The sequence below is a fragment of the Mytilus galloprovincialis genome, chromosome 6, assembly GCF_965363235.1.
Source record: "Mytilus galloprovincialis chromosome 6, xbMytGall1.hap1.1, whole genome shotgun sequence".
In the NCBI taxonomy this organism is placed as follows: Eukaryota; Metazoa; Mollusca; class Bivalvia; order Mytilida; family Mytilidae; genus Mytilus; species Mytilus galloprovincialis.
Window position 1 is genome coordinate 62,900,765 of NC_134843.1, and position 14,367 is coordinate 62,915,131.

At 32.4% G+C, this 14,367-nt stretch overlaps 1 protein-coding gene across 1 annotated transcript in view; it reads right to left on the reverse strand.

Moving 5' to 3' along the window:
- Positions 1–4,826: 4,826 nt before the first annotated feature.
- The window catches only part of LOC143080066 (deoxynucleoside triphosphate triphosphohydrolase SAMHD1-like), a 36,187-nt gene continuing 26,646 nt past the window's right edge, over positions 4,827–14,367 (reverse strand). The window contains exons 10-14 of the mRNA XM_076255725.1: positions 13,640–13,844; positions 8,915–9,004; positions 7,939–8,043; positions 6,817–6,950; positions 4,827–5,814 (exon numbers count right to left, since the gene is read on the reverse strand). Coding sequence (XP_076111840.1) covers positions 5,781–5,814; positions 6,817–6,950; positions 7,939–8,043; positions 8,915–9,004; positions 13,640–13,844 — 568 coding nt within the window. The 3' untranslated portion in view covers positions 4,827–5,780. The remainder of the gene's footprint in view (positions 5,815–6,816; positions 6,951–7,938; positions 8,044–8,914; positions 9,005–13,639; positions 13,845–14,367) is intronic.

A 14,367-nucleotide genomic window follows, 5' to 3' on the forward strand; every position in this document is an offset into this window, starting at 1 on the left:
TGAAACATGAAAGTCAAATTATTGTGTCATGAAAACGGGAAATGAGGTCTGTCGTGAAAACGGGAAATGGGGTTCTGCAGGACCCCGGAAATGACAAAAAAATGAAAATTGCTCATGTACATAGTGTAAGCGGGATATGGGAATCTGACAAAACAGTAAGTGGGATCTGGGATCAGAACACCACCCCCCCCCCCCCCCCCCCCAATGAGACCCCCTTATGTAGATTTACCTTCTAATTCTATATAAAAAAAAACACAACTAAGAACTACGTTTAATTCACTTTGACTACTGATATGTAAACCTAGAAATATTTCATAAAATAGTGATTGAAAGATTCATAACATTTTGAAAGGATAATTCAGACACGTGTTACGCGGGGAGCATGTTTTAAATTTGTTTACAAATAATAATGTCACGTGATCGCGCACTGACCTCAAGTTGCATCGCCCTTACAATTCACTAATACATGACCATTTTCATGCAAACATGCAACGTGAATGTGATTGGTTATCATATAATACAGAAATAATGCATGCACAGTTTAAGAAGAAATTAGTTCAATAAATTGATGCGATTTTCACTTTTGACACGAATAGGTCGGGTTGACATTACTGTCATCGGAGATAATATTGAGATAAATGGGATAAAACGGACCGTCAAAAAGGTCTAGAGGAGCACATCAGTAGAACCTTAACATTAATAAGTAATACTAACCAAAATTTCTCTAATTAAAGAACTATATAACTGAAATTTCACAAAGATAACGGTAAACATTTTGTTGATGGTGATGATGCTATTATCGATCCGTTGAATTCAGGGTCAACGGAATTTTTTGCGTTGCGTTTAAATCATTGAGGCCATCTATTTTTATTGCGGGTTCCACATATATAAATCGGAATTAAAGAAAAAATGGAATGTTGTTAGCAGAATCAAAACAGAAATGATGAACATTGCAACATTTTCAGCAAAATATAAATAGGATGGAGGATCTGTGTATTCACATTATTTGTAAAACTCTCCTTTTTCATGTGAAGCGTGTGCTTTACATCGAGGCTTGCTATGCTTATCATTGACGCCACAGTACTTCAACCAATCAGACAATGTTTATTTTGGGCATTTGACTTTTTTTAACTCAGATTTTGGAATATTTTAATCGAAATTATAGAAAAATGGAATGTTGTTAGTACATATAAAATAGAAAATGATGAATACTTTTAGCTAAAGATAATTTGGATGGGGGTTCTGTGTATTCACATTATTTGCACAACTCTCCTTACTGATGCCATATTTTGGAATTTCCGTGACCTAAATGGTTCGCGAAAATTAATATTTTTATATACAGTATAGTAATGAGTGTGTTGAGCAAAATCAGATGTGCATGTCAATGAATGGATTGCAGGCGCGTAGCAACCCGTACGCAAAAACGCAGTTGCGTACACATTGAAAATTTCACACAAATAAAAATATGGTAAATCTAGTAAGAACAAAACTAAAGTGATGAAGTTAATAAAAAAAATATACAAATATGTTAATGATCACTTTGTAGCTATATTCCGTTCCGAAAACTAGTCTTCCCTTTTCATTTACGAAACCAGCATCGTAATTATGTTGCTGATGCAAACAATTTAATGGCTGGGTACTCCGGGTGTCAAAACACAAGTGTTACGTCTTCTATGCCTCCTTACCCTGACATCTTTTCTGAAGATTCCAAAATAACTGATGAAATAAAATATGACATTCTTAAGAGATCATGGACATCAATTCATTCTTATGAATTTCCTGTGAGGTATGTATAAGTCTTAAACAGTCTAGTCCAACTTAAGTTTAACGGGAGTGGTAAAGGGTAATTTTCGTGGAACTGTATTCACCTTTTTTTCATTTGACGTTCAACTTTTTTTCCCATTTTTTTTTTTAAATTTTAGTGCAAGACGGGTGCCTCTTTCGTTCAACAAGTTACATGTTCCCAAATTTAAATAAAAGTGCGTATACGTATTTTCCATGCTTTCAGTTTGAAAGTTTTTGTTTTCCGTAATCCTAATTTGAATAAAAAAAAAAAAAAATCGCGAAGTACTGATCCACCATCCCAACCCCACCCCCTTTACTACCATTTTTAACCTATACTAACTAGCAAATTTTTAGAATTTTATCTTAAATTTTATTTAATATAGTTGAAGAAAAAAAATGATTTGATTTTGTTATGCTCTACCTACGATAATAGATTGGCATTGTGCTTTCTGGTCTGTTGGTCCGTCTGTCTGTTGGTCCGTCCGTCGTATGCCGGTCTCGATGGCAACGACAGAACGTTCGATTAGTACCATGAGAAGAGTGAAGACCTACTTGAGAAATACAATGAAAACGAATCGTTAACTGGACTCGGTCTTTTGAACATACACCGAGAAAAAAAATTAAAGCAGACACGGTTTTGGACATCTTTAGTAGAAAAAAGAAAGGAAATGGGCATTCATTTTTCAGAATTAACTTTGAGAGAAAAAAAAAAGCTGAAAAACACTGCTTGTTCACTCATAAATTAAAACATAAATATATATGTGATTCGAATTTTTATTTAGTATTTTCTCAATAAAAAAATACCATTGAAGTTGCACAGTATTGGCTTAGAAATTAGTTTGTTTTTTTAATGTAAAGTGGGTTCAGCATGATTAGGTAACAAATAAAATATACCTAATCAAGCCATTTTAACCCACTACACAATAAGGAAAAAGAAACTATTTGTTCAGCCAACAGTACGGGTTTCTTTGTTTTTCTCTGATTATTTATTTCCAAAGTTGACTTGTTTCTTCTAAAAGTAAGATTTCTGTCAGGTCATTTTAAGTCCTCGGAAATTGCGAGAATGCAGGATTTTGCACCATTTTCCCCAGAGTTTCTAGGGGCCTTGAGTGGCCCCCAGACCCCCTGTCGTATGACTTCCTTCTCCGGCATTGCGTACATATCAAAATTGCCTAGCTACGCCCCTGGATTGGTTGATAAACGTCCAGTGGCAGATGTTACATACACATTTAGTGAGTTTGACTTTCCCTCTTATATCTTTCGCCCCTCTTTTAGTAGCAAATCGAATAAACATTAATTAACTTAAAGACAACGAATTATTGTTCGACACAAATTGACTGATAATTTCTTGCTAATGAAAAAATGCTATTATTTCATGCATATTCAGGATGCAAAACTATTAAATATATATATATTTCAGGTAGATTCTACAAGATTGGACAACAGGAAGGCTGAGAGAGATATTTTTATGACTTCCACGGGAAAACAATAATAAGCTGGAGAGAGCAGACACTTTATCTAATAACAGGCCTCCAACAGACTCCATCAAAGAGTTGTTCCAAGGAGTCTGCAATTAACGCGAAGAGAACGTGAAACCTACGCTATACGTGATGGCGGAAGTGGCTACTTATATACACCACACTAGCCAAACGATAATCTAACTTGAATAGGATTTAATGTCGAATGTGAGAGATAGAGGAATGGCAGTATCTCTGTACCATTATATATAAATTAACCTCTAGATCTATGGTTGAAAAAAGGAGATATCATGATGTATATTTTGATTCGACAAAGAAAACTCAGACATCCAGATTCATCATACATTCTTTTATAACTGGTAAATGGGTAAATGCATAAACAAGGTATGAACCGACCTATTTTATATATAAAAAAATGCTCAAACAACTTGTACAAATTATTTGTGACTCTTTTGTCCTATCAAATTTGTGACTCTGTCCGTTTACCATATTATTAACCAACAAAGATATGATAACAGGCGCAATAACATTTTGTCCCGGGTAATGAGGTGCTAGCAAACATGTTAACCTGGCAACCTTTACAACATTTTAACAAATGGAAGTTTTTATCGACCTTGACTGGCTATACAGAATTTGCACGGTCGGCATCAACATTTCATAAGTGCTAGTCCCAAGGCAGGGGCCTGTAATTCAGTGGTTGTTGTCATTCATTTTTTGTCCCTGTTTTGTTATAAATTAAACTGTCAGTTTTCTAAATTGAATTGTTTCGAAACCGTGTACAGCCGACTATACGGCACTGTTTTTTTCTACCTGCAGAGGGCCGTACGGTTGTGTATGGTAACTTACAACTACGCCGTAAAATTTTGTTGGATATTTATCTCATTGCAATTATATACCTCATCTCCTTATTTCTATATAGTATGAAATTCAAAACAGTGTAGCTGTGGCCATTGATTGACCCATTAAAATCATCCATTGACTGGGACAATTTACGTGAACGTTTGTCTGTAACAACCACTGTTCATGACGTACCTACGATAGACATTTAAACTGTGGGGTCAACACAGGTTTCTTAACGCCTTTAATTATAAAATAATTCGAAAAATTAATCAGGAATAACCTTTGTGTTTTGATTTATATAATTGATATAAATCAAAATATCGTGTTATTTCTGATTAATTTTTCGAATTACTTTATTTAGGTGTTGAGAACCTTTGGTGACGTGTCTTTAAAAAGTACATAGTGAGTATTGGTCTTTACATACAAACGTTCACCTAAATTGTCCCAGTCAATGAATGATTTTAATGTGTCAATCAATGGCCACAGCTACACTGTTTTGAATTTCATACTATGTACAAACAGAACAACAATGAGATATTATGATTTCATAGAAATTTCGATGTTACAACTTCATAAATCTATGTTGACAGTGCATGTATAGTTAAATAGGGTCTTGTCTAATGCATAGAACAATGTACTGTGGTATTTTCATTTGCATTACACGAAAATTATGAAAACTACTGCTGTTTTTGTAGGTTTTTTTAATAGTAGAAAAACAAAGGATTCGTGATATTCATCAATGGCACAAAATCAGTACATGCACACCAACTGAAAATACACAAAAAACAAAGGAATAGCATATATTTTTATTCTACACACACATAATCTAATTGTATATATACGATTATATCAATTATAAAATTAAGAACGAAAAGAGAGATTATTTTTGTAAGGGATTTTTAATTACGACATTTATATCGAATGAGGAATGAGGAAATTAAAGCTTTTTGTTTCATGTACATGATAGTGCAAATTTGTATCTAAATTTAAGAATAATGATCAATGATTGTCAAATAATCTCTATGAACATTTTGAGCAAGCCACTCATACCTACATTCATATCAATTGATCCTGGAAATCTTACATCTTTTTAATAAAAATCAGATGCACAAAATCAGATGTATATATAAAAAAAGATATAAAAAAAATCATTTGCACTTGAAAAAGAGCAAGTGTCATCACTTTGTATTTGCATGTCGCGTAGCGTGGCGTAGTCAAAGTAAATGAACATTCAAAACTTTTTACCTGAAAGTTCTGAAGAATTTATCTACTGGATCTGTTTGATTGAAAGCTGTGTAAAAACAAATTCTTGTAAGAAATTTGCATTTTGTTTTTTTAAAAAGATATTGTTCACATTAAATTTTGAGTAAGAAAGTTCAAATAAAGAAGCAATAAACAGTTATTTATAAAATGAAGATTCTCGTATTGTGAAACCTATTAATTAATCACTTGTAATTTGCATTATGATTCTAAACAGTATTTTATATTACTACAAGGATATTTTTATTCTTCGTCAAAGAAAGTTAATTGATAATATATAATGGATAAGAATTGTGTTGACCTACATAAATAGAAGAAAAAGACCAACGGAATTGGGTGTACATTCATAACACAAAATCATTACATGCACAGCAAACGTAATTAAAGGAAAGAAGTTTATATCATGAGTGTAGGCATTCATGTTTCTGTCGTATTGCCAGGAAATTTGCTCCTGAAAATATAAAACATTTTCAAAATTGATTAAATGTGTCACTGATCTTTAACACAGATCTAAATGCGTAGTACTAGTAATTATGAAAGTAGACAGTATTCCAACAGTGCTTTTTTGGAAAGATTAGAACTAAAATTGATCAAAAGGCACTCTACAACTTTTAATCTTCAATGTCATATAACCTCTGTTTCAAATTACAAAATGCCCCAAAACAATTTTTTTTGTTGATACTAAAGTTCTTAGCTGTTGGTCTAGATTGTATATCTTACAAGGGTAGTTGGTAACATTTACTAGAAGAATTTTTAATTTGCAATTTTTTGTTTACCCATATTATTTAATTTGAGCTCATTTTATCCTCATGTATACATGAAAAGCATGTTTCCTTCCAAAGATCTGCTGTTAACGCAATTTTCAGCAATAGTGCATTTTTTCCCACCATACCTCAATATGAAATAATTCAAACTTCTCTTTTAATCTTTCCATGGGTGATTTCAATCACTTTGATTAAAGACAAGTGCAACAAAAGCCGTAGGATATTTATCGGAACAGAGTGTCACCGTCATGCCCACATGAGACATCTTTCCAAAATAAACCTAGTTACGGCATGCATATAAGACGTAACTATACCGGTGTACATGCAAGATATCTTATCATCTAAAAGCACCTGATATCACCCTTAATTTTTGACGGAGTTCTTTTTGCTCAGTCTTAAGGTTCTATGCATGTTGTGTTTTGTGTACTGTTGTTTGTCCGTTGGTCTTTTTTGTTTTAGCCATGGCGTTGTCACTTTATTTCAGACTTATGATAAAAATAAAATTGAGAATGGAAATGGGGTATAGAGAATTTTTCAAAGAAACAACAAATGGACCAAATAGAATGAAACAGATTAAATAATAATTTACTATATATATATATATAATAATACAGACATGTCGGAAAGTGAAACGTAAGGTTATAAGTTCATATTATAAATGTACTAAAGATAATATATAAATTACTAACTGTAGACCATAATTATTATCACCACACCATTTCTCAAATGCCTCACTGGCTATCTGCATTTCCCCCGTGTCTTCTTTTTTATAATACAATCTTATGATGTACTCAGCAAAAACTCTAGGAAACATTAGAGATACCTAATAAATCAAAAAAGAACTGTGAGGGAAGCATGTGAAAACCATAAAAAGATATCTCCGTCCCGCAAATTCGATTATCCTCCCTTTAGTATGCAAAACTCGCAAAGTTCCACCGAAAGAAACAACTGATAACACAAACACAATTCTACATTTACAAGCCAATCATCAATTGTACAGTTATAAAAGCTAGCGTTGAGAGGTAGCTACAAAAGTAATTTGTAATTAAGTTTACTAAAATGTAGTAAGATAAGGCTTGTTGGAACATGATCGATATTGTAATACAAAGAAAAACATGATGTTGATGCCAATGAAATAACTCTCCTGTAGAGTCCAAATGAGGCAGAAACATAAAAAACAATTAACTAAAAATTAATATGCTTTTCAAAAACAAACATGATGTTCAAAATCTCTCAGCCGAAGATAGTCTAAAATGATTTTAGCTGTTTTAGTGTCCTTTTTTGCTCCTACAGGTCCTTATTAATTCAACTAGTTTTGCATTTTTCTGTGTATTCTTTTTTTTTAGGTTTCTGCGTTCCTGATGATGTATATAGCGCATCGGACGCAACACATTTTTAAAGTGTTTATTTGAGTAGCATTGCATAAATATACACATGCAGCTTCCTTTTTGTTTTAGATCGGGTAGGAGTCAAACAAATATCTTGGATTTACAAATTTCATAATCGATTTTACAGAGTTATATTACATATAACGTATTTTTTTTAATAGTAAATAGAATAAAAAAAAAATTCAGAAATAAATGAAAAAAAATCCTGTAAATGTTCATGTTTATAGAAACTACGAACTCCTCGTTACAAAAAATAGTTATCTTAACGGAAATTGCGAAATTCTGCTAGTTGCCTCTTGCTACTTTGTTTGAGACATATTATATGCGATGTAAGACATATAAATTGTACAAAGCTCATTTTTCCAATATCGGGTCTACGGAATGATAATTAGCAAAATCTCTGAATGGCAAGACAGCACTTACATTTTCCATATTTAAACACTTTGCTGTGTTTTGTTTAGTCTTTGTATAAAAACGAACGTTTTCGATTGGGTTTTTCGTTTTGCTTCCGTAGTCCAGTAATACTACCTGTAAAATAGCATGCTAGTACGAATTATTATATAATTTACATCATATTTGTCACGTCCACAAACCCAATACCTAAACATTAAAATGGAATAGTCGTAATCTTTTAATCTTTAAATATGTCTTTTTCATTATTGTAACTGATTACAATGTGACATTCGAGTGATCTTTTTCTATTAACATGATTAATTGAATATTATTGCTGGATCTATAAAGATTTTCTAAACTATAACAAGGCGATGTGGTATGATTGCACACGAGACAACTCTTCTCCAGAGACACATACATTTGCTATAATAGGTCACCGTATGTCCTGCAACAATAAGCAAAGTCCATACCGCATAACCAGCTATAAAAGACCCCGAAATGAAAAATGAAAAACAATTAAAATGAGAACAAGAAAGGTCTTAATAAATAAATAAAGAACAAACAACACGAACCCAACCAAAAAAACTAGGGGTGATCTCAGGTGCTCCGGAAGGGTAAGCAGATCCTGCTCCACATGTGTCACCCGTCGTGTTGCTTCCAACCCTCCCCTAACCTGGGACAGTGGTGTAACAGTACAACATAAGTAAAGTTGAAAAGGCTCGACTCATTACCCGCAATTACTGACAGCTAGTAAAGCAAATAACAACTTATAAAAGAAATCATGCATCTAAACCTAAATAAATTTCGTCTCTTGTGGACAGTAACTGTTGTCTCATTGGCAATCATACCACATCTTCTTTTTTTTATATGTCCAAAGGATTTCAGATTCAATTCTTAGACAAAAGTCTAAATAGCCAGTCTTGTTTTTGACACTAAATAGCAGGGTAAATGGTATTATTTATAGTGACGCGTTATTGCTTCAAATGTTTTAAGTTCAAGTACGCACATCGACATACAGGTCTGTTTTCTCTAACTTTGATTCACCAAGAACGTATGTAATTATTTTGTCTTTTAAATCTTCGACGAATTTTTTTACCTGCAAAAAAATAAATATGTATGAATAGAAATACATACTTTTTCAAATGATTTGCATTTTGATTATGAAAAACAGATGAGTGATTAATGTATACTGCAAGTCAATATTAGACATGTTACACGACTTAGAAAACACAAAATGTACACGACACTACGTCGCTGCAATTTGAAATTGAGCGTATGATGTCGTGTCTATATCAAAGTAAATAAGTTGCCGAAAAAATGAAGTTGGGAGAAGGTATTGTTCTGGTGAAAGTGGTCGCAGTAAGAAAATAACTATGGGAGATACTCTACTTTGGAGTGAAAGTAAAATTACACTTAACTTATTGATGACTTCAAAACAATAATCGACTTTCATTTATAATATTAGAATGCTAATATATATGTTCAAACCTTTTTATGTGATTTTTTTATACGTAAATTCAGAAATTATTATGTGCATTTATTATAATTGCGATTTTGTCATTTTTGCGATATTGAGAAAAATCCTGTTAAATTCATCAGGAAAATTTCAAAATGCTAGTTTGAATTATTGCGGTTATAACTTTATCGCATTTTTTTGCAATAACAAACAGTTTAATTGAGGTATGGAGCTGTCAAGTCGGTAATTGTTAGTAGTCCTTTTTAACGTGGTACCCAACACTTTCACTAAAATTAATTTGGCTTGGTTTAATTTTCATAAAATTTTGTCAAAGTATAAAATATAAAAATTTCAAAATGTTTGAACCAACCGTTTTGTCAGAAAAATTACACTGGTTATATAGCAATTTGACAAACACCAATTTTGATCATTGAGAAGCTTAATATTCCTTTTACAACACAACGTAATTAAAACGTTTAGCTGACTTTACAGAGTTATCTTCCTGTAGTGTCAGGTACCACCTAAAATGTGTTTATCATTGTAATTTTTCTTAGTTTCTATTTTTACCTACTTTGACATCGGACTTATTTCAAACAGAGTTTTACTGTGCGTATTGGTGTGTGTTTTTCATGTTTTTATATATTCTAAATTGGGTAAAGGTATAGGGGAGAATTGATATTTCACAAAGACCCCCCTCCGTATTTTGCCCTTGTCTCGAGGCAGGGCCTGTGTACTTTGTTCGTCTTATATGTGTTTCATCTAACTTTAGTTTATATATTTTGGAGTTTGGTGTGACGTCTTTGTCACTGTACTAATACACAGAAATGTGTTTAGGAGTCAGCTGAGGCCAACATCCACGTGCGAAATTTTTCTCGCTTTGGTGATGAACCATTGGCGGCTGTGGGCTGTTTTTTTATATTTTGTTGGGTTGTTGTCTCTTTATCACATTCCCCATTTCCATTCTCAAAAATCAGACTAAGCAAAATAAATCATATATATATGCATTATCTTGGAGATAAAATCCAACTGATTCAAAGTCTACAGACGTACTCGCAAGGGTTAAGTTAAAAGAAATATCATGTATTGACAACAAATGTAAGTTTTTAACGACCTTGACTGGCTATACAACCCTTGCTCGGTCGGTTCATGTATTGAAGATATGCCCATCAATAAACAACCTTGGGCATATGTTCATGTACTAAAGATATGCCCAAGGGTGTTTATTGATGATAGAAAATGAATTCAGTGGAAAAAAGAAAATCTCACAACTCAAGATAACTGTTAGCATACAGATGCGATCAATCTAGAATGTTACCTGATGAATATGAAGTGAAATCATAATTATAGATAGGAGTGTACGTGAAACATATACGTTTAACAACTGATGAAAATTATTCAAGGGTACCAGGATTATAATTTATCAGATCAAATAGTTATAAAGCCAAGCAAGTACAAAGTTGAAGAGCATTGAGGACCGTCAATTCATAAACATTGTACCAAATACAGCTAAGGTATTCTATTCCTGGGATAAGACAATCCTTACTTTTTCGAAAAATCCAAAGTTTTGTAACAGGAAATTTATAAAAATGACCATATACTAGTAATTGATATTCATGTCAACACCAGAGTGCTGACTACGATGATGGTGATACCCTTGGGGGGATAACGATACATTGATTAATCAAAATGAATGTCTATGGGTGATAACTTCATTCTGTATTAGCAAATAAACTCATCATAGATACCAAGATTAAAAATTTGTATTTGCGGCAGACGAACATTTTGTCTACAAAAGACTCGTCAGTGACGTTTGAATAAAAAAAGTTAAAAAGCCCCCAAAAAGTACGAAGTTGAAGACCATTGAGACCCCAAAATTCCTTAAATTTTTTACAGTTTTTACGGTTAAGGTACTTATCTATTTCAGAGGTAGAAAAGCCTTAAAATTCAAAAAGGTAAAGTTTTGTAAGCAGTTAACTTACAATTATGATCATATCAATTATATAAATATGCAGAAACACAATTTGGTTCTTCCCTGGCCGGGATTCACACTCATACTACTGAGATATCGTGGTTAGGGAAAAACAAACATTTTCATCCACGCATTTACAGATCTAACATTGCTGGGGTGATATTTCAACAAATTATATATATATACAGAATGTGTATTCGACCTTGTCTCATAATCACTGGTGACCCGAAAGAAAAAATCGTAATAGTGATATCACTGGTTCAGACGTAATATGATTATTACTATGAATGCACCAAACATTGATTTGTAAAATCCTCTTCAATAGTTAATTCAGCTGATCTGTAAAAATTCCATCTCCATGCCTTATATCATGTTATGTATTACGATGCTTGATTAAAACTGACGAGGAAAGTTAACACCTGGCCGACGAAAGCTATGTTTTGTGGAGCTTAGGTGGTCGAGCGCGTCAAGCAAAGTGGCAGGCAATTTGGTGGATCTTATACTTATGATACAGTACACTACAAAATATAATTATAATAAACAGGTCTAAAATGACACAACATCACATAAAAAAGTAAAATCACGTATAACAAACATCTTTCATCAGTATAATTATATAATACATAAATCTTCTTAAGGAGGCTCGCGGGTACAAAAGTTTCAGCAAAAAATTATACAATTGTTTTTTCATTACAATTTTAATTTATTACACTGTTAATTATTGCCTTGTGATATGGTACAAAAATCAACCAAAAAAATCGATTCGGTTTGGCCCAAGATGACCTTTAAAATGTTTATATCATTTAAAAAGCTCCAAATTATCTCTCTTTGGTGCAAAAATGACATTTTTGGCATTACAATTGAAATATCTTTTTTAACTCATCGGTGGCCTAATTATTTTATTATTGTTTTCGAATAAGCTGTACATAAATTAAATAATTATAAAATTTAAGTAATTTCTGTAATTTAGTTCTTTTTTTTTATTTGGATATTACTTGTCTTTTTCCTATTAGTTCTACAGAAGAAAGGACTTAACAAAAATGTATGCTTCTTTCGAAGGTAGATTGTGAGCTTAAATGAATGGTGATCCCATTTTTTTATTTCATTTTTCTATTAAGTATATTATAAAGTTCATTTACAAAAAAATGAAGCGAATTCCTTTATTAAATAAGAAAAATGATTTTTTTCCCGCGAGCCCCCTTAAATTTAGTTCAACTGTGTTAGATCATCAAAGGAGTAGGTCCAGTAAGACCCCTTTTTGGCCCCAAAATATAGCAGTTGTACAAAATTGTTAGAATGTAAACTTTTAGTTATTTATTGGACAGTAGAATGCTTCTGCTACATAAATATGGGCTCTTTTTGACAATACAATGCACATATATATATATAGCACCATTAAGTCATCCTAAATTACTGAAATCTTCACAATTCTAGCATTTTAGTTAAATTTTAGACGGTTTTCGTGTAAAACGGAAGTGGCCGCATTCGTGTTAATCATTAATATTGAAATGCAAGTTGTATTTTATGATAATACATAAAATGTATAAAAGTTGAGGATGAACACGGATGCGGCCACTTTCATTTTTGACAAAACCCATCTGAAAAGTGACATTTTTCGGTATATTTGGTAGAATTTTCATATATGAGCTGGAATCGGATCGTTTTTAATGACTCAATCAATTAAAATCTTTCACATTAACTAATTGAATCAAATGAAAAGTAAAATCACAAAAATACTGAACTCAGAGAAAAATCAATTCGGAAAGTCTATAATCACATGGCAAAATCAAATAACAAAACGCATCATAAACGAAGGGACAAAGAAATGGACACTTAAGTGTTTAAAACGTGGTCAAAATCTATCGTCAGATGAACCTGAAATTTGAGGCCAAAACCGGACCTACTCCTTTGCGTTAGTGCGTTTTTGTTCTTCTCTCAGCTGGATTCAAACTCTTGCGTCTCTGACATCGTGGCATTGCCCTATACCATTTAGACTATCTAAAAGTATAGCTTTCGGTTGTAAATGCAATGCTTGTCATCGTCAGTTCTTTCTTTGGCTCTGTACATAAACTCTCTGAAGACAAAATATCCACCAACGATATACAAGATTGAAGGTTTTAAAATCACTTGTAGTTTGTTTTAATTAAGTACTTTTGAAGCAAAGTTGTTGGGTATTTAGCTTTTCAACCGTTTTTACTATGAAAACCCTGTTTACACTGATTCATGGTATCAAGTTGTTTGACCGAGTTTCTTTTCCATGTGAATGTAGTGTCTTATGAAATATAATCTTAAAGTCTTATTCATACCTCTATGTTCTCCTTCTTTGGAGTTTCCTTGGGAGTTGTATCTCCAACGCATCTGTATAACTTTCGATTCAGAATTCTTTCTAGTAAAGCCTTAGCCTCCTTAAGTTTAGGATCAGCAGACATGAGAATAACGTAAAATATACTATCGGTTAATTTGGTGTATCCCTCTGGATCATAGATGCATTTTGATAGTTTCAGACGCTTCCTGTAATAGTTTTGTAAAAATAAATGTTGCATGATTTGAAATGCGTGATGAGACCGACTGCTCATTCAATATTCTTTTTTTTATCATATTTAGTACAAAATACAGCAATTTTGTACATGTAATACAGGTTCTTAGTAAACGTGACTACTCTAGTGGAACTGACGAACTCTCGTGCAATGAAAAAACACATACTGTACATAAAGATTATAATAACATTTGTCTTTTATCTTTAAATGTATGCGGTATTAAACAGAAATTGTTATATCCAGAATTTGAATCACTGTTAAATAATTATGACATTCTATGTTTAACAGAAACTAAATTAGATGACCTTGATGAAATACAATGTAATGACTTCATATTTCACCATAAAAATCGAAAGAAATTTATTAACAAATCAGGTGGTATTGCCCTTGGGTATAAAAGTTATTTGGAAAGTTTTATCAAACCAATTACAACCGACTGTCAATTTGTACTTTGGTTCAGTATCGATAAAAAAGTTTTTGATTCACCGGAAAATGTT